This window comes from Nerophis ophidion, linkage group LG12, assembly GCF_033978795.1.
Source record: "Nerophis ophidion isolate RoL-2023_Sa linkage group LG12, RoL_Noph_v1.0, whole genome shotgun sequence".
Classification (NCBI taxonomy): domain Eukaryota; kingdom Metazoa; phylum Chordata; class Actinopteri; order Syngnathiformes; family Syngnathidae; genus Nerophis; species Nerophis ophidion.
Window position 1 is genome coordinate 63715977 of NC_084622.1, and position 26076 is coordinate 63742052.

The 26076-nt window shown below is 40.7% G+C and overlaps 1 protein-coding gene across 1 annotated transcript in view; it reads left to right on the top strand.

The window, feature by feature from the left end:
* Window positions 1-26076, top strand: part of LOC133563687 (chromatin remodeling regulator CECR2) — a 98837-nt gene that overhangs the window by 58951 nt on the left and 13810 nt on the right. The window contains exons 6-16 of the mRNA XM_061917973.1: window positions 2465-2523; window positions 2636-2796; window positions 19896-19985; window positions 20084-20234; window positions 20898-21027; window positions 21128-21165; window positions 21238-21329; window positions 21455-21581; window positions 22183-22547; window positions 22625-22774; window positions 23062-23866. Coding sequence (XP_061773957.1) covers window positions 2465-2523; window positions 2636-2796; window positions 19896-19985; window positions 20084-20234; window positions 20898-21027; window positions 21128-21165; window positions 21238-21329; window positions 21455-21581; window positions 22183-22547; window positions 22625-22774; window positions 23062-23866 — 2168 coding nt within the window. The remainder of the gene's footprint in view (window positions 1-2464; window positions 2524-2635; window positions 2797-19895; window positions 19986-20083; window positions 20235-20897; window positions 21028-21127; window positions 21166-21237; window positions 21330-21454; window positions 21582-22182; window positions 22548-22624; window positions 22775-23061; window positions 23867-26076) is intronic.

Genomic DNA, 26076 nt, shown 5'->3' on the forward strand with positions numbered 1-26076 from the left:
TTTCATTAATTTGTATCAAAAGGGTTTTCATTGTGTACATTTTTATGTGGGACACTTTGCACATTAATGTACAATTGTTTGGTACAGACTCAAAATTACCTATATTATAGCATAGTTGCTTATTTTCATCTGTAGTCCCGAGGCAGGAAAACAAATACAGAGTGATTATATGACAGTTTACAATATCATACAAAAAACACTGACGCGTAATCAAATAAATTACATTACAACAATTAAGTCAAACTGACGGCATGACTGGGGACTGATTTTCTTCAGTTTGCATTAGTAAAGAAAAAATAAGGTAATATATAATGATTTGCAAATCCTTTTTAACCCATATTCAATTGAATGCACTACAAAGACAACATATTTGATGTTCAAACTCATAAACTTTATATATTTTTTTGCAAATAATAATTAACTTAAAATTTCATGGCTGCAACACGTGCCAAAGTAGTTAAAAAAGGACATGTTCACCACTGTTATATTACCTTATCTTTTAACAACACTCAATAAACGTTTGGGAACTGAGGAAACTAATTGTTAGAGCATTGAAAGTGGAATTCTTTCCCATTCTTGTTTTATGTAGAGCTTCAGTCGTTCAACAGTCCGGGGTCTCCGCTGTCGGATTTTACGCCTCATAATGCGCCACACATTTTCCATGGGAGACAGGTCTGGACTGCAGGCGGGCCAGGAAAGTACCCGCGTTCTTTAACTACGAAATCACGCTGTTGTAACATGTAGCTTGGCATTGTGTTGCTGAAATAAGCAGGGGCGTCCATGATAACGTTGCTTGGATGACAACATATGTTGCTCCAAAACCTGTATGGACCTTTCAGCATTAATGGTGCCTTCACAGATGTGTAAGTTACCCATGTCTTGGGCACTAATACACCCCCATACCATCACAGATGCTGGCTTTTGAACTTTGCGCCTAAAACAATCCGAATGGTTATTTTCCTCTTTGTTCTGGAGGACACCACGTCCTCTGTTTCAAATATAATTTGAAATGTGGACTCGTCAGACCACAGAACACCTTTCCACTTTGCATCAGTCCATCTTCGGCGAGCTCGGGCCCAGCCAAGCCGGCGGCGTTTCAGGATATTGTTGATAATGGGTTTGGCTTTGCATAGTAGAGTTTTAACTTGCACTTACAGATGTAGCGACCAACTGTAGTTACTGACAGTGGTTTTATGAAGTGTTCCTGAGCCAATGTGGTGATATCCTTTACACACTGATGTCGGTTTTTGATGCAGTACTGCCTGAGGGATCAAAAGTCTGTAATATTATCGCTTACGTGCAGTGATTTCTCCAGATTCTCTGAATTTTATGATGATTTCACGGACCATTGATGGTAAAATCCCTAAATTCCTCGCAATAGCTCGTTGAGAAATGTTTTTCTAAAACTTTTCGACAATTTGCTTACAAAGTGGTGACCCTCACCCCATCGTTTGTGAATTACTTAGCATTTCATGGAAGCTGCTTTTATACCCAATCATGTCACCCACCTGCCCTACGATGAAGGGGCGACTTGTCCAGGGTGTACCCCACCTTCCGCCCAATTGTAGCTGAGATAGGCACCAGCGCCCCCCGACAGCCCAAAGGGAATAAGTGGTAGAAAATGGATGGATGTCACCCACCTGTTCTCAATTAGCCTGCACACCTGTGGGATGTTCCATATAAGTGTTTGATGAGCATTCCTCAACTTTATCAGTATTTATTCCCACCTTTCCCAACCTCTTTTGTCACGTGTTGCTGGCATCAAATTCTAAAGTTATGATTATTTGCAAAAGAAAAAAAAAATGTTTATCAGTTTGAACATCAAATAGTTTGTCTTTGTAGCATATTCAACTGAATATGGGTTGAAAATGATTTGCAAATCATTGTATTCCGTTTATATTTACATCTAACACAATTTCCCAACTCATATGGAAACGGGGTTTGTACATAAGGTCAGTGCACTGCAGCAGCCACACTAAGCGATGTGCCTATGTAGCGGCCATCTTAGGAGGGGCCACTTGCCCATCTAAGGCAGTGCAATACAATGCGTTTTTATGCATATCGGAAATGTATCATAACTTATTTATCAATTGAGATGTTTGTTGTTTCGTTGCCAACAGAATTTTTTTTTGCTAATAATACACATTTTACACTTCCCTATGAAAGGTTATTCCCAGTGTTGTTGTTTTAACATGACTGCTTATGCATTTTTGTTGTCTTCCTTTCTGTGCCATCTACAACAATTCAATGCCATAGCACTTGGCCCCTACTAACTTAGGCTTGTTGTATGCACGCAGCTTAAAGGGACGTGACGTGACATGTAATCTACTTTATAGTTATTTTTTTTTCATTATATTTAGCTTTAATAAGCAATGTCTTAAACTGCCCCATTTTTTTTTGTGTGTAGTCCTTTTATTACGTGTTTAATAAGTTGATTTTTTTTTTTCATATGTCCGTCTTTTAGTGAGTCAGAAAGCGAAGATGATTCCGAAAATGGACTGGAAGATCTACCTCCTACTAAAGGTGAGATACATACTGTAGCAAATGTACAATATTGACAGCAACATGTCAGGGCTTTACAAATAATGCATGTGAACCATCTGCCTCTGTCTGTTGGCCCTTTGGCTTCTACCAGGTTACAAGCGAGGCATTTGGTCTCTCGTGTGTGATACAGAAGAAGAGTGGGTCAGGTTGGCGGAAAGCGCAAAGGATAAAGAGTCTCCTCAAGATCGCCACCTCTACCGTGTCATCAGCCAGAATTTTTTGCCTGAGATACGCAACATGATTGAACACAAGGTCAGATAACGAATGTGCTATTGCTTCACATGAAAGTTCACTTTACAAGTTTAGAAATGCGTGTGTTGTTCGGATCATAGCGTTTGAGAACGGGTGGATGTGTCCCCCTCAGATTCATAGTGATGCTGATCTATCCGATACCCTCACTTATCTTACATAATATAAATATCGCTTGTAAAACGGAGGATATATTTTCTGTTATTTAGACTAATTCGCATTGGAGCACATGTAAAGTCTGGCATTTATTTGCTACCAATGGTGAGCTTAAGGTGGACACAATTGTTGGAGAAAAAAAAAAATGTGGTTACACCTTTGCCTGTGGAGGTCTACTATGATAGTCACACGGGGGAATAATAACCAATTCAGTTTAGTGATAACCATGTAATTCTACAACGGTGTGGCGCAGTGGAAGAGTGGCCGTGCGCAACCTGAGGGTCCCTGGTTCAATCCCCACCTAGTACCAACCTCGTCACGTCCGTTGTGTCCTGAGCAAGACACTTCACCCTTGCTCCTGATGGGTGCTGGTTAGCGCCTTGCATGGCAGCACCCCCATCAGTGTTTGAATGTGTGTGTGAATGGGTAAATGTGGAAGTAGTGTCAAAGCGCTTTGAGTACCTTGAAGGTAGAAAAGCGCTATACAAGTACAACCAGTGTTAATTTTGTTGACGAAAAATTTTCGTCATAGTTATCGTCAAAAACCTTTTTTTTCTGACTAAAACGAGACTAAAAAATAATTTACGTGGACTAAGACGATGACGAGGTGTATTGACATATTCGTCAACGGATAAAAACGAGACGAAAATGTCTGCCAGAGACGAGATCCAATCGGAACTCATTTCGTTAGGAAGAGGTGGGAGGAGTTGGGAAGAGAACCAATCAGAGTGATGTGGTAAGGAAGTTACGTAAACGTAGTTTGCGTTTGAGACTGACCCGGGAATGCGCTGCAGAAGACATGTCAACGCCGGGGAGGAAGAGGAGAGAGGACATATGGGGAAATTTTACATGTGACGTCAATGATAACAAGACGCAGTGTAAGAAATGCAGCGCTAGAATTACGGGGAAAAACACAACTAACTTGAAGCGACATTTACAGTCCGATCACCCCGAAATCCACACACAGGTAAGCATTTTCCACAACATACAACTCACTCGACGTTATCCCGTTTATTACACGGCTTACTCGTGAAATACTAAATTTGAGACATGATTTTCATCAAAATACGACTTGTATCGGTGATTTTTCCGCTGTTTTGCTTTGACTTTCAGAAATTGAAGGGAAAGTTTACATATTACCCTTTAGTCGACTAAATCTACTGTAGTTTTTGTCGACTATGATCTTATGATATTTCGTCAACTAAAACTAAACTAAAACTAAAACAATTTAAATAACTAAATTATGACTAAAATTAAATTACATTTTAGTCAAAAGACTATGACTAAAACTAAATCAAATTTTGCTGTCAAAATTAACACAGAGTACAACCCATTTATCATTTATTATTTAACGTCCTTGTTTGTGGACAAGGAGAACGATACAGCCACCAAAGCACGTTCCGTTGCTTTATTAACTTGAATAAACAATATGCATTTAAAAGAGCCGTCTTTGGCAACGTTGTGTAGTTCCTGTTACTCCAGCAAACTGCAGCTAATGCTTCTCTCCCATGCTGACGCCACACATCACTTGCCTTTTAAAGGCATGCACTGTTATCTCACGAAACATCTCTCAATAGTCTGCGGGTCCAACATATTACTTCTGTATTATTACCATGACTTCTGCTATTTAAAGTTTAATAACTCGGAACAGGCAAAAACTCATAAAATTCACACGTTTGCATTGTTTTTGTTTTAATTCCAACAAAAAAAACTAGTGCTGTTAAATTGTGTACTTAATTTTATGTTGATTATATATAATATCATTGCAAAGATAATGCAATTAGCGTATTTTTAGGACAATCGGGGGGGGGAAAGGCGCACTGCCAATGAGCAGGTCTATTCAGGTCTATTTTCATACAAAAGGCGCACCGGATTATAAAGCGCATTAAAGGGGTCATATTATGATTTTTTTCAAAATTTAAAACACTATCTTGTGGTCCACATAACATAAGATGGTGGTTATTTGTTGAAAGTGTTGCATAGATTATGTTTTACAGACCGTTTTCAAGTAGCTTTCTGAGTGTCTCCTCAGAATGTGCCGTTTTGTGGGCGGTCTTACCTACTTGGCGCAACTTCCACATCGTCTTCTACACGTCATATTGGTTGTCCGACCGGAACCCTCTAATAACTAAGGTTCCATGGGTGAATTATGTAAACCCACTACAGTTTTTAGCACTTTGATAGCTAGTCTACTGACAGATGTAAGTAAGAACTTTACGCTATATTAGAAATGGCAACAGCAGAAGATGAATGCCACATAAGAAGGTAGCGAAAAAGAAGCTTATGACTACGGCGTCGGACTACAATTGTGGACATGCGCACATTCTCAGGACTAACGCAGATCCTAAATACGCATCAGCAGGTATCAGAAGGTAAGAAAAGTTGGTTTTGTATAATATTGCGAGACAAAACCCTAGCTAGTATGTCTGCTAATAGGTGCCATTTGGCGATCCTTATACACGCACCACTCGTATTTTTAATGCGTCGACAATCTATCAAGCGATGCGGCTTCATAGCTTACCGAAGTCATACTAAAACATTTTGACTGGTTTTTGAGCGCCGTGTGTATATTTTCTATATTCTCAATGGAACATTTAAAGTTTTGGTGTTGTTTACTGCCATCATATTGCAGTTTACACATATTTCTTATGTATCACTGCCATCTACTGGCCACACTTATCGTTACACCATGTACCAAATAAAATTGCTTTGAGGTCAGTAAGCACAACCAGAATTATGCCGTATATTAGGCACCGGTCTATAAGATTTTTGAGAAAATGAAAGGATTTTAAATGCGGCGTATAGTCCGAAAAAACAATACATTTCTCTTCACAGTAATTCAAGGTTCAGAGCTTTAGGAGACATTTTTAAGTTTGATAAGATTTTAAACAGTGTACTTTGAACTGAACTGAAAACTCACAAAACTGTGAAGTCATATTTCTTGTATGTTAAGCATACTTGGCCATTCTCATAAGATCCGAACCGTCGCACCCCTTTTACCACATTTGGCCCATTTTTTTTTTCCATTTTAGACCAACAAAATGAGTACTGTAACATAAAGGACAACAACCCTTTGATTTTTCCTAGTGTAACACAGCCTGACCATGTCAGTGGGTTATTTATGACGGTGTTTTTTAAATGTAAAACTGTTCTATGCTTTGTCTTCACTGTCATGGCACAGTATTTAGCTTATAGATCCTACACACATTATAAAGTGAAGCTGATTATATTATATTATATTAGCTACCTCTGTATATTTAGATCTGCTGAGGCAAATTTAGCCCCAACAGAGTAATTTAAACATTATACTGCAACTGACTATGACATGCTGTAGTTTTAAAGCTAAACACATGCAATAAATCCCACTCCACACTGTCCACTAAGAATCAAGTAGTGATCGTTGCTATGGAAACGCTCAGCTTCTGTACACTACCAACTTTAAAAGAATTACTGGCAGCTTCATATAAGAAAAGAGGTCCTTGACTTTCAGGGGTCAGGGGATGAAAGTTGCCTTGTCCTTCATTTCTGTACACACACCAGTGACCTTTAACACCAGATAAGGCATAGATAGATGCCTTTGGAGTATTTTTTTGATGAAGATGGGGAAAAGTACAAACTGCATGCATACTTGTAATGATGTGTGCAACAACAACAAGGCTACAATGGCTATAGACTGGAAATGTAATCATGAAATGAAACCTTACATGAGCAAAAAAATGCATGATTTAGCCGGGATATTATTGATACCGATTTCCTTGACCCAGCCACACACAAATAAGTTGTAGACCCCCACGCTTTTCCAAGCTTTTATTTGTTTTGTCATGTAGAATGATAGTTCCACATGTCTGGTAACTCTACTGGCCGATAATCCTTGATATCACTCTACAAATCTTATTTCATATAAAATATGGGTATAGATTCCATTACATAGTATCATTTTTTGGACGTATTTGGTAAGATCTAAGCCCCTTGTGTACTCAGTTTGCGGCACAATAACCATATTGGTTTGGTGGCCCACCACTTCTTTTACTTCTGTTCACAAGTCATGTGACGGAATACAACCTGTTGACAGACACCATTCATTTATTTCCATTCAAAGCATTAAAACAATGTTTTTGCATCTAACAAAAGACACTATTTTTCAAACAACTTTATTTGTTTGAAAAAAAAACAGCTGAATTCCTTGCTGGTTAAACAACGTAGAGACATGCGTCTTCTTGCTCGATCACACCCACTTTTCTCTATTTTATAGTCCGATCATAAAACATATTGATGTCAGATTTACAGTACATTAAAAACAGTAAACAGACTGTAGATTCTACAATGTACAAACTACAAATTTACAGTGCAAACATTATTTTAGCGACATTGTGCAAGCATGAATTGATTAACGTGGACCCCGACTTAAGTTGAAAAACTTATTGGGGTGTTACCATTTAGTGGTTTGATTGTACGGAATATGTACTGTACTGTGCAATCTACTAATAAACATTTTAATCAATCAATCAGACAAGCAGTAAACCCTGTTCTTTTTCTCTTACACAAACATGAACACGCACGCACAGAAGGAGGTAAAGCGGCAGCACTGGCAAAAGCTTTATGATCAGTTTGTGTGCGTATTTAGTCATTTTTACCCAAGTAAATGGTAAACAGTTATTTTAATCATACAACAAATACAGCTTTCTGGACAACTATTAATATTAATTTCATGGTTTTGTTTTTTTCCATCAATGCAATTCAGGCTGCACCTCACTTGTCTCCATTGACCAAACGTCCGCCACCTATTGCGCAACAAAGTGTCATAATCGTAAACATTCTGATTTTCTTCAGTGAATCAATATGAGTGTAAAAAAAACTCATGTTTAATTGAACAGGTTCTTAGTGAAATCTAATATTAACCAAAGGGAATGGATTTCTTCAAATCTTATATGGGTCATATAAAATTCGGTTTCAAGCAGCAGGCAATCACCACCTTGATTATTTTCAGGACTAAAAGGTAGTGCCTAGTTTATGTTAGGCTTTTACAAACACATATGATTACATCACCATGTATTTAGTTTATTCAGTTTGCATCTACACGCTTGAGGTTGTTTTTTGTGCCTGTTTGTGTACATAAAGTGAGCGGGTGGTGTCAAACGGTGTCTGTAGCCCATTGAATCTGTCCCTCCTTGTGTCTCCAGCTGCTGTCACCAGTCATTTCATGGACAGTGACAGCAGGCAGGAGCTCACCTTGAGGCAGGACGAAGCCTCTTAAGTGACAGCTCTGTTTTGCCGCGGGATCCACTGGACCTCTCTTAAGTGGTGACACCACAGGCAGTCTAGCTGGCGCTTCTTTAATAGATGAAACTGTCAGTTTTATTTGTAATATATGGATGAATTTCAGCATCTCCAACTCTTCAGTTAAGCAACAAGGCAGAGTGCAAAAACATACATGTTGTGGCGTGCACAATAGATCAGTTCAGGAACATCTGCTTCTATTTTTGCACTTGCTTCCGTTACCTTGTCCCCATAACATCTTTCTTCCTCTGTCCCCCTCCTCCACCTGCTCAGTGTACACAATTTCAGTGTTATAGATGTACTTTATAGGAAACGACAATCTTGGCTGAGGTCTGTGAGTTGACATGTTTGTCCTACTTCCCTGATGAAATTTGACATGAGCTGCAGAGGGCAACTCGATATAGACTGACTTCCAAGGGACTGGCTAAGAGCTGGCCTATGGCTGAGCTTTTCCTTAGTTACCGTGTGCTATATCTGAATCACTGACCATGTCATTCATGTTGGCTGGCTTTACAAGAAAAAAAAATATAGCATTCATGCGATAAGCGGTCGGATAAATTTTTGAAAATGCTTACATTTGGATTCATTATTAAATACAGTAAAAACCTGTCCACCGTGACCAATCAAGGATGCCGGCCAGCTATAGAATGAGCAGGCATCTTGAGCTGGTTGTGCATTTTTATGATCTCGATCTTCTTGTGGGCAGCAGCCAGTCTTTGCAGTGGTTTGAGCCATAACAATTTCACATGTTGAAGCTGAATACGACGGGATGGGTTGGATTAGTAAACACAATCATTCATTTCTAAATAATACGTACGGTATTGTCCTTTCAATATTTAGCTCTCTGTAGTCGGATGACTGTAGAAAACCCCAAGCAAGCTACCCAGTTAATTGCCATTATTCATCAAATGATAAAACTCAAAACATTTTGGAAGAAAACACACACTATCAAAGCAAGTCTATATCCTAAAAAGTGTAAACAAATAACAACTGAGTCTCAATCTATTAACCTCAAGCACCAAATTTTATATTGGTGGCCGATTTATGGAGTAAAAAAAAAAACATTTAGACGGGCCACTGGTCGTGTTAAACAGGTGGCTGCTATGGACAAGGTTTAGAACACAACTTTTCTCTGCGAGGGCAATTTTAGTGGCTGCTATCGGCAAGTGGCTGCCATAGACAGGTGGTGGCTAACCAGGGGTGGAGCCAGACTATTTTGAGGTGGGGGGCACAGAGGTGTACAACCAATAAATTAGGGGGACCACATAAAAACAACGAAGGCAAGCGCCTTCTATATGTAGACCAATAGTTGGTAGAAATTACTGCTCATGAACTATACAGAAAACAATCAGGTATCTAAAATGCCATATTAGTTTTTGTAGCCAACAGCTAGCTGTTCCATCCATCCATCCATTTCTACCGCTTATTCCCTTTTGGGGTCGCGGGGGGCGCTGGCGCCTATCTCAGCTACAATCGGGCGGAAGGCGGGGTACACCCTGGACATTTATGCATTTTCAAAATGCATACATCTCATGCAAACTTCCATTATAAACATAAATAAAGGTATTAAACTTAGTGAGAGTTTCAAAATTAGTCTCTGAACATGAATTTTCCGGATTCAGTATTTTAGATAAACAGTGTCGAATGTCAGTCAATACAGAGTTTGAACCGAGAAGACAATATTTTCTGCAGAAAAAAACTTTGTTCATAAAAAAAGCATTGCAAATATTATTTTTGAAGTATGAATATTTCAGTGTAATTTAAAGCATTACAGAAAAGGAACTGCAAAACATTTATCTCAACTATCTTGATTTAAATTGTACTGATCCAAAACTGCATTACAGCAGGTAAGACTCCTAACATCACAATCAAGTGTTAACAATATGGCTCCTAACAATATACTGAAGCACATATTCAGGTAGACATTTTACTGGATTAAGCTACATGTACTGTAGTAAAACAACTCAGTCAGCTTTAATAGATTAGCTACGTAAAAATGCATTAGAAAATGATCACTTGACAATGCCTAATGAAAACACCGCTGGGTATAATGTTAGCAGTACATGAATTGAAAAAACCTGAAATGCATATCGAAACTGGCCAGGAAAAAAAAAAAATACTTATAACAAATAAAAAAATTCAGTTTTGTCCTAATTACCAAAATTGATGCGGCTTCAGCACCAAAGAGACCACCTGGCTGTGTTTATTTGTAAGTTTTCTCAATGAAAATTGAGTGTTTTACAGTGTCGTGGCTAGTTAGTTCAGCTAACGTTAATTTATCTGCGTTTGAATCGTTTTTGTGTTTTGTAAGCAACATATGCATCGACTGGGAAGCTTCCTTTTGATTAACAGGTTGTGTCGATTCACGGCATATTCACCTCTGTGTGAAATGGAAAAATGACTCCAGAAAATTTCACACAAAACTTTACCAGACTCACCTTGCACTACTTTTTGGTCCGGAAATAGGTTTGCCAGTTTGTTGTAGCTGCATTTGTTTTTCCAGCTGTACATATTGTCATTTCCTCTCGTGCTGCAAGCGCCAATGCCGTACTGACCTGATTTTATATATGAGTGGTGTCGTCCGCAATGCAGTTTGATTGACATGACTACACACCCGCGCCGCCCCTCACTGCTTGATACCACTTGATAAGTGACAGATTACCCACAAAACACGCATTTCAAAACGAGAGGCCGACTGTTAGCAATGTGGGACAACGTCTCAATTTGCTCAATATGTGAAAAGTAATGAAAATGCGCTTTTTGAGGGATAATGAGGGCTTTGGATTTTTGGCTAAAGTATCCCATAATGCAATGCCGGCAGCCATATTGAAAGGCTAAAGTCATTGTTGATGATAGCGCTAAACGGAATGTTTTCAAACTATTTTGGGGGAAAAATACATTGTACTGGCTGCGATACAATGGAGACAGTCATTGGATAAGAAGTCCCTTCGTTTTTGTAAGGAGAAAAACAACTGTAATTGGATGTAAGGATTCATACCAGATTGACAACTTTGAGTGGAGTAGACTACGACATCTTCCCTGATTAGATTAGATTAGATTGTACTTTATTTATTCCGTCACGAGAGTTCCTTCAGGAAAATTAAAATTTTCAGCACAATCCCATTTAAGTTTAGACAAACATTACAGGGAGACAGAACAGGATCGCTGACGGGTCTGCCAGCTTCCAGCGCTCCTTACAAAAAAGATGAGATACAGGTAACAAGGAGGGGGAGAGAGAGAGAGAAAAAAATAGAAGATTAAAACAAAAGAAAAAAAAAATCGGTCTTAGCCTGGGCCCTGGAGAGGAGGTGCAGACTGAGGCCAAGGGAAAAAACAACAACTCATAGCCATGGTACACATCCCTCTTCCATGTGTGTAAGAGGGAAACATCAAACATCAAAGAACACAGAGGATATTAAAGACATTAAAGCGGCAGATACAACCAGACACTTCTACATACTAGCTATGAATAAAAAAGTAAAAGAAACATATCCACTGTGGTGGTCTCTGTGGTGTTCCACGCCATCGTCCGCTGGGGAGGAGGGAGCATGGCCAGAGACAGGAGCAGACCCAACAAAGCAACCAAGACAGCCGACTCCATTTTCGGCCTGTGTCCAGTCCGCATGGATGAGCGAGGATACGTCCAAGGTGACTGAGGTGTCCGACACCTGCTCACCCAGCCAAGACACCACGAAGCCTCTCCGTCCTAGCGCTCAGTGCTAGCTCCGCAGCCCTGTCCCCTCATCCGCACCTCCTCCAGTCCCTCCAAACTCCGCAGCCATGTCCCCTCATCCACATCTCCTCCAGTCCCTCCATGTCTCATACCTAGACTTTGTGAACTACTTAATTTTTCAACCGAGCCTATTTTTTCACTTAAAAGGACTTTCAAAATTATGTAAGTTTAAAAAGTTATGACCGCGTTGTTTGTGGATGGTTCATGATGTTTGTGTATCTGCATAAATCCAGTGGACATCGTGTTATCAAGGCAAGAGTTATGCCCTCTCAAAAATGATCCGACCCAAGTTTGACACCCTGGATAATCAAGGATAACTAATCTAAGACCATCCCAGCAGTGACTGTAAAACAGGATTGGGAGAATGCTGTTCTCATGTCGCCTTACTTTTGTTTTATCTGGAGGCTAAGAGAAGTGAGTACAATATCCATGATCAATACATCTACTCGCAAAGTTCTTTGACCGAGACCAGCAAGGCGTTGAAAGTGGGGCTGTTGGTTTTTTTTTTCAGATTAATTTCAATTTACGGAATGTTCTTAATTACCTCAAATGAATTGATCTGGACAAACACAAAGTCGTCATAGCACGTCACATTTTGGTTGATTGCAGCATCCATGCTCGCCTTCGCCGTTTACGGAAATACTCTTAGGAATTCGATAAAAGCTAGTTTTGTTTCTCCCAGTTTCTTTGCGGCAGTTGAAATAGCACACGTCGCCAACATTAGGAGAATCACTGGGTGAATGTTCAGCAGCCATGTGTTTACAAATGAATACTGCAAATATGGCCAACGCAATCTATCCTTAAAACTGAGGCTGCCACACTTCAATCACAATGTATCCGAACTCCGTAGGAGTGTTTTACCTGCAGTCATCACCAGTCACATCCTGTTTGTAAAACTTCAAATTAAAAGCAATTTTTCTCATAATTAAACAAATGCTGTGTTTTATTTTTGAATCTGGTTGGTGAAGGAACAGAGGGTAACAACTGCTTGACTGACACTATCAGGAGCCAATAACATTTTGCTGTGGTACACAAGTGGGAAGACTAGATCACTAGGTTTAGCTGTAATAAGTAGGTGGCGACTTGTCCAAGGTGTACGCCGCCTTCCGCCCGATTGTAGCTGAGATGGATGTCCGCTAACTTTTTGCAACTTAATGCCAAAAAAACGGAAATGCTGATTATCGGTCCTGCTAGACACCGACCTCTATTTAATAATACAACTTTAACATTTGACAACCAAATAATAAAACAAGGTGACTCTGTAAAAAATCTGGGTATTATCTTCGACCCAACTCTCTCCTTTGAGTCACACATTAAAAGCGTTACTAAAACGGCCTTCTTTCATCTCCGTAATATCGCTAAAATTCGCTCCATTTTGTCCACTAAAGACGCCGAGATCATTATCCATGCGTTTGTTACGTCTCGTCTCGATTACTGTAACGTATTATTTTCGGGTCTCCCCATGTCTAGCATTAAAAGATTACAGTTGGTACAAAATGCGGCTGCTAGACTTTTGACGAGAACAAGAAAGTTTGATCATATTACGCCTGTACTGGCTCACCTGCACTGGCTTCCTGTGCACTTAAGATGTGACTTTAAGGTTTTACTACTTACGTATAAAATACTACACGGTCTAGCTCCAGCCTATCTTGCCGATTGTATTGTACCGTATGTCCCGGCAAGAAATCTGCGTTCAAAAGACTCCGGCTTATTCGTGATTCCTAGAGCTCAAAAAAAGTCTGCGGGCTATAGAGCGTTTTCCGTTCGGGCTCCAGTACTCTGGAATGCCCTCCCGGTAACAGTTCGAGATGCTACCTCAGTAGAAGCATTTAAGTCTCATCTTAAAACTCATCTGTATACTCTAGCCTTTAAATAGACCTCCTTTTTAGACCAGTTGATCTGCCGCTTCTTTTCTTTCTCCTATGTCCCCCCCTCCCTTGTGGAGGGGGTCCGGTCCGATGACCATGGATGAAGTACTGACTGTCCAGAGTCGAGACCCAGGATGGACCGCTCGTCGGGACCCAGGATGGACCGCTCGCCTGAATCGGTTGGGGACATCTCTACGCTGCTGATCCGCTTGAGATGGTTTCCTGTGGACGGGACTCTCACTGCTGTCTTGGAGCCACTATGGATTGAACTTTCACAGTATCATGTTAGACCCGCTCGACATCCATTGCTTCCGGTCCCCTAGAGGGGGGGGGGTTGCCCACATCTGAGGTCCTCTCCAAGGTTTCTCATAGTCAGCATTGTCACTGGCGTCCCACTGGATGTGAATTCTCCCTGCCCACTGGGTGTGAGTTTTCCTTGCCCTTTTGTGGGTTCTTCCGAGGATGTTGTAGTCGTAATGATTTGTGCAGTCCTTTGAGACATTTGTGATTTGGGGCTATATAAATAAACATTGATTGATTGATTGATTGAGATAGGCTCCATGCGACCCCAAAGGGAATAAGCGGTAGAAAATGGCTGGCTGGAATGAAGTAGCAATGTCTAAATGGCCTTAAACAGAAATTTTGTGCGTCTGTCTGTTCACGTTTATATGGATGAATTTTATTCTGAAGTATTACTTAATGAGGTCAATGGGTAATTATTAAATGTGTAGAAATGTGGAAGACATTACTTTGTATACAATTGGAAAGGGACAATGTATGTATCAATGTGTCAGGATTTTGACAAGTCTGTCTAAAAATGACACTTGCCAAAGATTTAGACATGATGTGTAGTGGTTCAACTCCCCCTCCTCCTTGTCTAGAAAACAGAGCTTGACTTTTTGACTGGTAAAGCTTGGCTGTCACCCCCAGGGAGATGTGAGGGAATGTTGGCAGCAGAAGAGAGAAGGGGGACCTGGGGGAGGGGAGGCAAAGCCATTGACCTCTCAATACTCACGGCTCCTTCACCCAATATCTCCAGGGCCTCACAGTTAGTCTGTGTGGGTGTGTGTGCGGCTGCTTGTCCATCCTGAAGGCTCAATCACTTGCTGACAAGATCGGTTACTGGTTTATCCTCATACTATGTGACTCATCATAGAAGTCCTAAATTCAAATACTTTTTTTATTGATTTAAAAAAGCCCTGCCAAAAGATTCAAACATTTTATCACGATTTATCACATTTTTTCAGAATAAACGTGTAGTTAATCACGACTAATCACAGATGGAGGTTTTTATCTTTAGTTAGTTAAATCGATTCTAATTTGAATCGCGATTCTCATGTTGTGCGATTCAGAATCGATTCTCCTTTCTGGAAAAATTGATTTTTTATTTTTTTTAACAATACACAGCAATACCATAACAATGCAATCCAATTCCAAAACCGAACCTGACCCAGCAACACTCAGAACAGCAATAAACAGAGCAATTGAGAGAAGACACAAACACGACACCGAACAAACCAAAAGTAATGAAACAAAAATGAATATTATCAACAACAGTATCAATATCAGTTATAATTTCAGCATAGCAGTGATTAAAAATCCCTCATTGACATTATCATTAAACATTTATAAAAAATAAAAAAAAAAGAACAGTAATGTCACAGTGGCTTACACTTACATCGCATCTCATAAGCTTGACAACACACTGTGTCCAATGTTTTCACAAAGATAAAATAAGTCATTTTTGGTTTCATTTAATAGTTAAAACAAATTTACATTATTGCAATCAGTTGATAAAACATTGTCCTTTACAATTATAAAAGCTTTTTACAAAAATCTACTACTCTACTTGCATGTCAGCAGACTGGTGTAGATCCTGCTGAAATCCTATTTATTGAACGAATAGAGAATCCTTTCAAATCGGGAAAAAAATCGTTTTTGAATCAAGAATCGTGTTGAATTGGAAAAAAAAAAGATTTTTAATCGAATCGTGACCCCAAGAATCAATATTGAATGGAATCGTGGGACACCCAAAGATTCGCAGCCCTAGGGACGGCGTGGCGCAGTGGAAGAGTGGCCGTGCGCAACCCGAGGGTCCCTGGTTCAAATCCCACCTAGTACCAACCTCGTCACGTCCGTTGTGTCCTGAGCAAGACACTTCACCCTTGCTCCTGATGGGTGCTGGTTGGCGCCTTGCATGGCAGCTCCCTCCATCAGTGTGTGAATGTGTGTGTGAATGTGTAAATGTGGAAGTAGTGTCAAAGCGTTTTGAGTACCTTGAAGGTAGAAAAGCGCTATACAAATACAACCCATTTATTTATTTATTTATTTATTAGTTAGTGTACTTTCTTAAAACGTACACCCAAAATGAGAGTGGACAATGTGTTTGAGTTATGCAAATGTTTGTCTTTTTTTATTTTTTTAATGTAAACAGCTCAATACAAAAATGACACACCCTTTCACAGACACACGCATTTTCCACCTGGGGTCATGTTTTGCTTTGTTGTGTAGACAGAAAAGCAAGCCCAAATAAGCAACCACACATGGGAAAACAAGCCCAAATAACATAACCAGCAACTCACAAACTCTGCAGGCGACTTTATAAAAAAACAAGCCCAAAGTTACTTATAATACACGGAAATGGCAACGCTGCTGCTGCTAGTATCTGGGAACTCCGGCGATAACTCGGCCCACAGCAACTGTGGCTGGAAATAACTTTGGTCTTGTAGCGAGACACCTGCCAGAGCTTTGAAGCTAAACCTGCAATTTAATATAGCATTTTTTGTAATTTCCTGCTCTCCATTTTGTCTTCGAGTCAACATCAGCTGAAAACTGCCACTTTTCCACCACTATGGTATGTACTAAAGGGTAGTGTCATTAAAGGAGACTTTTGTTAACACGTGATCACGTTAACTCTGACAGTCCTGATTTTTTTTAGCAGCTCATGGTCATGTTTTGCTTTAATGTGTGGACAAAAAAGCAAACCCAAATAAGCAACCACATATTCAAAAACAAGCCCAAAAAACGCAACTCACAAACATTGCAGGCTACTTTAGAAAACATCAAACCCAAAGTCGCTTACAATACACGGAAATGGCAACACTGCTGCTGCTAGCATCTGGAAACTTTTGACAGTCCTAGTTTTTTAGTAGATACTTTTTTGAAGCAAATGAGAAAACGATAGCCATCAACTGTGTGCAATATTTAAAATGCATAGGTATTTTTTAAGAACGTAAAACAGGTGTTCAAATATTCAAGAGGTCAGACATGAAAGGTAAAAGATGACGGTGTGCGCAAGGATTTACAGGTGCAACATGGAACAAGTGCTGGATGGTATTTATAGTGTCTTTCAACGCCATGGTTTACTGAAGAAACTAGAGCTCAGAAATTATTATGTAGAAAGCTGGAACGCAAATGGCGCACGACTAAACTTGAGGTGCACCATCAAGCATGGAGTGATAGTTTAATAACTTATAAACGCATGCTTACCTTAGCTAAAACTAATTATTACTCAAATCTCATCCGCATTAATAAAAACGATCCAAAATTTTTGTTTAGTACAGTAGCATCGCTAACCCAACAAGGGACTCCTTCCAGTAGCTCCACCCATTCGGCAGATGACTTTATGAAGTTCTTTAATAAGAAAATTGAACTTATTAGAAAGGAGATTAAAGACAATGCGTCCCAGCTACAACGGGGTTATAGTAACACAGATACGATTGTATATACGGCGGATACTGCAAATATCCAAAATAGTTTCTCTCGTTTTGATGAAATAACATTAGAAGGATTGTTACAACGTGTAAATGGAATAAAACAAACAACATGTTTACTTGACCCACTTCCTGGGAAACTTATCAAGGAACTTTTTGTATTATTAGGTCCATCAGTGCTAAATATTATAAACTTATCACTTTCCTCGGGCACTGTTCCCGTTGCATTCAAAAAAGCGGTTATTCATCCTCTCCTTAAAAGACCTAACCTCGATCCAGACCTCATGGTAAACTACCGACCGGTGTCTCACCTTCCCTTTATTTCGAAAATCCTCGAAAAAATTGTTGCAGAGCAGCTAAATGAGCACTTAGCGTTTAACAATCTATGTGAAACCTTTCAATCCGGTTTCAGGGCAAATCACTCGACTGAGACAGCCCTCGCAAAACTGACTAATGATCTATTGCTAACGATGGACTCTGATGCGTCATCTATGTTGCTGCTCCTCGATCTTAGCGCTGCTTTCGATACCGTCGATCATAATATTTTATTAGAGCGTATCAAAATACGAATTGGTATTTCAGACTCAGCCCTGTCATGGTTTAACTCTTATCTTACTGATAGGATGCAGTGCGTCTCCTATAACAGTGTGACCTCGGACTATGTTAAGGTAACGTGTGGAGTTCCCCAGGGTTCGGTCCTTGGCCCTGTACTCTTCAGCATCTACATGCTGCCGCTAGGTGACGTCATACGCAAATACGGTATTAGCTTTCACTGTTATGCTGATGACACCCAACTTTACATGCCCCTAAAGCTGACCAACACGCCGGACTGTAGTCAGTTGGAAGCGTGTCTTAATGAAATTAAACAATGGATGTCCGCTAACTTTTTGCAACTTAATGCCAAAAAAACGGAAATGCTGATTATCGGTCCTGCTAGACACCGACCTCTATTTAATAATACAACTTTAACATTTGACAACCAAATAATAAAACAAGGTGACTCTGTAAAAAATCTGGGTATTATCTTCGACCCAACTCTCTCCTTTGAGTCACACATTAAAAGCGTTACTAAAACGGCCTTCTTTCATCTCCGTAATATCGCTAAAATTCGCTCCATTTTGTCCACTAAAGACGCCGAGATCATTATCCATGCGTTTGTTACGTCTCGTCTCGATTACTGTAACGTATTATTTTCGGGTCTCCCAATGTCTAGCATTAAAAGATTACAGTTGGTACAAAATGCGGCTGCTAGACTTTTGACAAGAACAAGAAAGTTTGATCATATTACGCCTGTACTGGCTCACCTGCACTGGCTTCCTGTGCACTTAAGATGTGACTTTAAGGTTTTACTACTTACGTATAAAATACTACACGGTCTAGCTCCAGCCTATCTTGCCGATTGTATTGTACCGTATGTCCCGGCAAGAAATCTGCGTTCAAAAGACTCCGGCTTATTAGTGATTCCTAGAGCTCAAAAAAAGTCTGCGGGCTATAGAGCGTTTTCCGTTCGGGCTCCAGTACTCTGGAATGCCCTCCCGGTAACAGTTCGAGATGCTACCTCAGTAGAAGCATTTAAGTCTCATCTTAAAACTCATCTGTATACTCTAGCCTTTAAATAGACCTCCTTTTTAGACCAGTTGATCTGCCGCTTCTTTTCTTTCTCCTATGTCCCCCCCTCCCTTGTGGAGGGGGTCCGGTCCGATGACCATGGATGAAGTACTGACTGTCCAGAGTCGAGACCCAGGATGGACCGCTCGTCGGGACCCAGGATGGACCGCTCGCCTGTATCGGTTGGGGACATCTCTACGCTGCTGATCCGCTTGAGATGGTTTCCTGTGGACGGGACTCTCACTGCTGTCTTGGAGCCACTATGGATTGAACTTTCACAGTATCATGTTAGACCCGCTCGACATCCATTGCTTTCGGTCCCCTAGAGGGGGGGGGTTGCCCACATCTGAGGTCCTCTCCAAGGTTTCTCATAGTCAGCATTGTCGCTGGCGTCCCACTGAATGTGAATTCTCCCTGCCCACTGGGTGTGAGTTTTCCTTGCCCTTTTGTGGGTTCTTCCGAGGATGTTGTAGTCGTAATGATTTGTGCAGTCCTTTGAGACATTTGTGATTTGGGGCTATATAAATAAACATTGATTGATTGATTGATTGATTGATTGATTTCAATGAAGTCCTAATGTGGCTGTGACGTACTTCAACCTTCAAGTGATGCTTTGTAGAGCTGTATTGTTGCAGGGACAAAGGAGTTTGAGTCTGGCGGAGCGTGTCAGAGACGGCAGCCTAACTGATTTATGCTCTTCAAATGCAGTCATAAGATTACATCTTGACCGTTTGACTCTTGTTTCAGGAGCGTGAGCAGAAACAGAAGCTTGAAGATCCAACTCCATTCCGTACATCAGAAAGGTTCACTGAAAAACACTTAAACCAGGCCGATGAGGTACTTGCACAGGAGTGCAACATACTTTTAGTACGCAGTTATGTTTCTTGCTGCCCACATGTGAGTGGAGAGCTGATGTGACGGTCTTTTGTATTTAGGACAATGTGGCGGCCTCTGTGGAGTTAGAGAAGAGAAAAGATGAAGAGCTGGACCGGCAGGTCCTGCTGGCCGAGCAGCGGCAAGAGGAGGAAAGGCTTCAGCAGGAAGAAAGACAGCGAGAGAAGATGGAAAAGATCAAAGCTGTGGAGGGTACAATAGACGGAACACAGCAGAAGCCTTAGCGATTTGTTTTAAAAAGTTCCCAGCACCAAGTTAACATGAATGTGTACCAAGCAGAAAGATTCCAAATGATGTATATTTGACAATTTGTAGCAATAATTTCACATTCTTTCATCAGCAATCTAGATAGTTGTGCTTTCTTCCAACATACTGATCGAGGCATCTGCGTCTCTACTTCCTCCATTACATTTGTAGGCCTATAATTTACACTGAAACTGAAAACCTTGACCACTTCTATTTCACCCTCTGATGTCATCTGTCAAGGGTTAATGAAACGCTGACCTTGTTTCAGTAGAGCAGCTTAATTAATGTTACAGAGATGAACGGCAAGACTTGGATTGCAAATGTAGGCCCCACCCTTTAACATCTTTAAAACACATGGCAGGGGGCTTTTTCATGTTAAATGTTAAAAGAAGTGATACATGTTCACTCGTTTTGCTGTTCAGCTCTTTTGATCAACTAGGCCAAAGAAAACTGATGAATTTTTCCTCGGGCTAACTGCAAAGACCAGTTTTACTGTCTTTCCTGACAGCCTGAGTGTGGAGCATTTGCATCTATAAAAAAATTAATCTAAAACCTTAATCAGAGGCAGAGAAATATGACCATACATTGCATCTCTGATGTGTCTTTCAGAGCGGGCAAGAAGGCGAAAATTGCGAGAAGAAAAGGCCTGGCTACTGTCACAGGGAAAAGACCTTCCACCAGAACTTTTGAATTTAGAGCCTTCTTCACCAGTCCTCAGAACCCGGAGAACTAAAGAATTGTAGGAGCCTCTTCAAAGCTCCATCAAATGTTTAATCTGTATCCATCTTAAATAGTTTTTGGTTGAGTCGTTGTAAAATGTATTTTGTTCTACATTTCAGCTATGACATGGAAGATGACTACACAGGGTTATACAAAGGTAGAAACCTTCTGAGTTATGTAATGTCAGTGAATGTTTGTTGTCATATCTGACCTGATCTTCCTTTTCTAGTGCTGGAGGCCCTGAAAGCTCATAAAGATGCCTGGCCTTTCTTAGAACCTGTGGATGACTCCTATGCCCCCAATTACCATGACATCATCCAGGTACAAACACAAGGTCCTAGTTGATGACTCAGTGAAACTTATCAGTGTTGCGGTCTAAACATTTAAAGATGCTATTCACAATTTCCTCCCAGTTTTTTCTTGAAAATGTTTTTCAATCTCTTCAGGCTCCCATGGACCTTTCTACTATTGAAAGAAAATTCAATGAAGGAGAGTATGTTTCCAAGGAGGAGTTTATTTCTGACGTAAAGCTCATGTTTGAAAACTGCATTGAGTACAATGGAGAAGACAGTGGTAAGCGAAAACATTTCTTCACACACCCACACAAACAGACACTGGCTCTAGTCCAAGTGACCAGGGAGTCAACATCAATTTAGTACATGGATTTGACAGAATAGAAGGTGTGAGCGGGAGGGTGGGCACGACAAAAGAAAAAGAAAAGAGGGACAAGCTAACTGCTTCGTTGGGGCTGGGGCAGTTCTGACAGTGATTAATGAGGAGTGATTGAGTAGTGCTCTGGAGGATCTGAGCCCTGCAGTGCCGTAGAAACATTCCAGCCCTTAAGACCTCTGTCTAAAGCTCTCCATTCAACTGAATACTTTCCCCAGGGACGGGGGGAGGAGAGTTGTGATGGGAGACCAGGGTGGAGAAATAGTGTAGAACGAACAGGGGTCAACATATGCCCTCCGACCTATTCAGGCGGTCAATGCTGGGCTCAGAGCTATGTCTCTGTATAAAAACAGTGTATGGTGGTGTATATATCTGAAATAAATGTGCATCTTGTAGGTAATGATTAAAATAGATGTACTACATGTGTTTGGGGGGGGTGAACAGGTTCTGTCATAAAAAAATAATAGAATCATCCCAGCTGATTACAATGTCTGCTTGTCCCCAGAGTACACTGTGATGGCAGAGTCTCTCGAGCGCTGTTTTAACAGGGCCCTATTAAAACACTTGCCATCAGAGGATGGTGACACAGATGAAGAATTCCACATCAGCAGAGAAGACAAGGAGCGCAAGGAGAAAAAGCGCAACCGTAGCAGTAAACATTTGGGACCGGAAAGTTTGATCAAAGCCACTGAGGAGGTCCAGCGTAAACGGAATGGCGTAGAAAGCAAAGGCAAAATGCCATCAGAAAACCAGGTTAGTAAGTTGGTACGACTACTTCCACCATCTAATTGGGGTAACCGTCCACCTCACTCCTACAACCTGAGCCAACACCACAATCAAGAAGGACACATCAGGGGAATGTACCAACATGTATGTTTTAATCCAGTGTTTTTAATATTTTCACTTCATTGAAAGCTGCAATTTCAAATACATTTTTATCTGACCAGTTACATCCTCCTCCTGGGCCTCCTGGTCCTCATGGTCCACACATGTATGCTCATAGACTGGGCATGGATCCTCGCTTTGCCTACACAGGTCACATTTCAAGGCATGGAGACTCCAACTTTAACCATCTGCCACCCAACTTCAACATGCAGGTACACCAAGTACACATATATTGCCATTAACTTTTTTTTAAGTATGATTTTTCCCTACAGGGATAAATGTGGTTAGGGTTTTAAATAATTTAGGGGTTGTCCCAGCTGTTCAATGTTCTCTGATCTTTAAAAGGGGCTCAGTCTTTCAAAAGTATTTTATAAGAAATTTGTTTTTTGTAGAATCCATTCACAATGAGGTATTATGTATTTTATTACCAGTAATACAAAATAACATTATGAACAGATTACATTTTTCTAAAACTTTACCCTCTCTGTTTTCCCTTCAGCATCGCATGGTTGAAGGACCGCACATGGGCCAAAGGTATACACTGGTACCCGATGCTAACCAGTCTCCTCACCAGCAACAGCATCCTTACATGGGTCCAACCCATGGCCCATCTCCGGGCCCCCGTCCAATGGCCCGTCAACTTAGACCTCCTCCTGAAGCCAGCATATACCCATCACATCACCGTCCAGAGGGCCTCACAATGAACCCAATGGGTAACCGATTATCAGGACTCGAAGGACCTTTGCAGCAAAACTACACTGGATTGAGACCTTCGAGTATGGGGTTGTCCAACATGTGGACTAGTATGAATAACCAGCACCCAGAGACACCCAGTGGAATGCACATGCCTGACCCAAACGTGGTCAAACAGCACAACTTAAACTGTGGCGGAGACCCATCCCCAATGGGACATAAACAATGGCCAGAAGCTGCTGGATATCCCCATCCTCCTCCCAATGCCCAATGCCAAATGTCTTCACTGGTGAGCTCCTCGGGGCCCATGCCACAACGACCCCCCTTAAGCCACTCAGACTCCTCTTGCAAAACACGGCTGGCTTCTATGCTGGAAAGTCCAGAGATGCTGGCTTTGCAGCAGCTGTCAGCCTCTTCTGGACCCCCTGCTGGTTCCCCCCATCAGCACATGAGCCACTTTCAGCAGCCAAGGCCCCCGTCAGGATTTGGCAGCATCCCAACTCACCCCTCTCAGCAGCCTCCCTCTGCTCCTGAGGTTCAGCTGCTGTGTCCTACCAGAGACAATGGGCCAGACAGCCAGGCTTCCCCACAGACGGACACCCAACCACAAGGTAGATCAGATTTATATATTTTTTAATGCTTGTGGAACCCGAAAGCAAATGTTAATTTTGCAGTCCCTCATCTCTTTGAGACAATTGAGGCAGTAACATTTTTTTTATATTTGAAGTTATTTCCCACAGTAAGTGGTAAATTAAATATTCATCAGCACAGACACATGTCCAACTGTTTGTTTCGTGGTACCAAATGAATTGCATTTAATTTATGTTCCTTCAAGTAGGGCTGGGTATTATGGCAAACAGATTATCACGATTATTTTTTCATATCATTCGATCATGAATAATATCACACTTTAAAAAAAAAAAAAAAAAAAGGGTTTTATTAAAGAATTATTGTCCTGTGCAGGATAATACAGAGTACCGTTGCATCCCTACTATTTTCTGCTGAAATGTCTTGTAACAAACATTTCTGTCACATTTGATCAAGGTAATAATATATGCTAACAGCTGACAGTCCGTTCCTGGGTTTTAGGGCCACAGTTTTGCTTGTTTTCCGATACGTTTGTAGGGGGGAAAGAGAGCTTGTTTTCCTCTCAAAGTTCTTTTGTTAATTTGCTTTTCATCACAAACATCATTCTTCAGTAAAAGTATCAGTAGTGTACTGACTAGTATAAGACTTTTTTTGAAGTTAACATATACTATATTTATATTCTTTAATTACTTGTATAGATCTGCTTCTCCCCTGTAGTTTGGAAAATGGCAAGCATTGACATCGATTGTGGAGTTTTTTTTTAACTCAAATACTGTAGCTTATATTTAATGAAAGTATATTATAGTGTAGTTTGAATTTGATGTACTATAAAATAAGGTGTACCAACACATAAAATGCGTCTATCTCAGCAACAACATTTTTCATTCAAAAACTCAATTATTTGAACCAAAAGTGTCTAAAGAGTTTTTTAATGCATGTTATAGCTGAGGAGTTGAGTCAAAGAAATCTAATAAACAAAAGGTCTGATTCAAAAATGTTGAGATATAAAAAAATTCAAGACATTTCTCTGATTAAATTAGTAGGTGTGTTTATTCTCACAGTCGGGACAGAGTCCGGAATTCATGACAGGATTACCGCACCCACCAGCACAAGGTGAACTGCATCAACCAGTGAAGTTGCAGCTCCATCTCAATAACTATGTGCACATGGACACAATTAATTGGATTAAAAGCCTATCCGGCTTTTAAAATGCTTCATGTAAACATACCATTAAGAGTATTTTCACCTTATCACACATGTTTGGATCAACATTTTATTCTGATCCAGACGGGTGGTTTATGTCGATAGTCATTCAGATTGATGGTCATGAAAACACGTCTTCCGAGATTTGGGTCCAAATTATTCTTACTGCGCATGTCTGTGACGTTAGCCATACTTTGTGGTAGAGGGGGGTCTGAATTGAATCATCTCGGAATGAAACTTTGTGGTAGAGGGGGGTCTGAATTGAATCATCTCGGAATGAAGCAATTGTTTTGCTGTTGTCTCCCCTCATTCAACCTGTACAGAAGTAGCATTATATACTGTTGAGTTTGTTGCTCTAAAACAGAGACTAGCAAATACAAATGTAAGGATCCAGTTGTCGTCTCAACGCGTCGTTTTATTCACAGCCTTACAACTACTCCCAGTGCTAACTGCTAGCCTTTGATACGTACACAGAATGTCGTAACATGAAGAAGCGCGGCAACCCGTACAGATCGCATCATTGAGGGCACAGAACAGCTCCATTTCAAAAAGAGAGGTAAAACAAATGTAGCGAACAGAAGAAAGAATTGATAAATGAATAACGTGACAACGTTGGACAAGCAAAAATACACAGAGCCATGTACAGTGTAAGTCACTGCTGCTTCTTCTCTGATTTTTGTTGTCGGTGTGTGTTCCTCAAGTCAAAATACATACGTACATGTGATGCGTGGAAATGCACATCATGATTGGATCAGTTTTTTCAGGGTGCATGTACATACACATTAACGTTCCAATCTGACATATGATCAGATTAAATACATTTTGCTCAGGAATGGTGCGTTCTGGACTCCACCTCCAGCTGTGTAAGGAGGAGGGGGCACAACGCTGATTGAACACTTATTACGTCATGAGGAGCCTGACTTTTACAACAGTGGACAGGGAGGATTGCACACACACACACACACACACACACACACACACACACACACACACACACACACACACGGGTCACGTTCAATAAAAGGGGAAT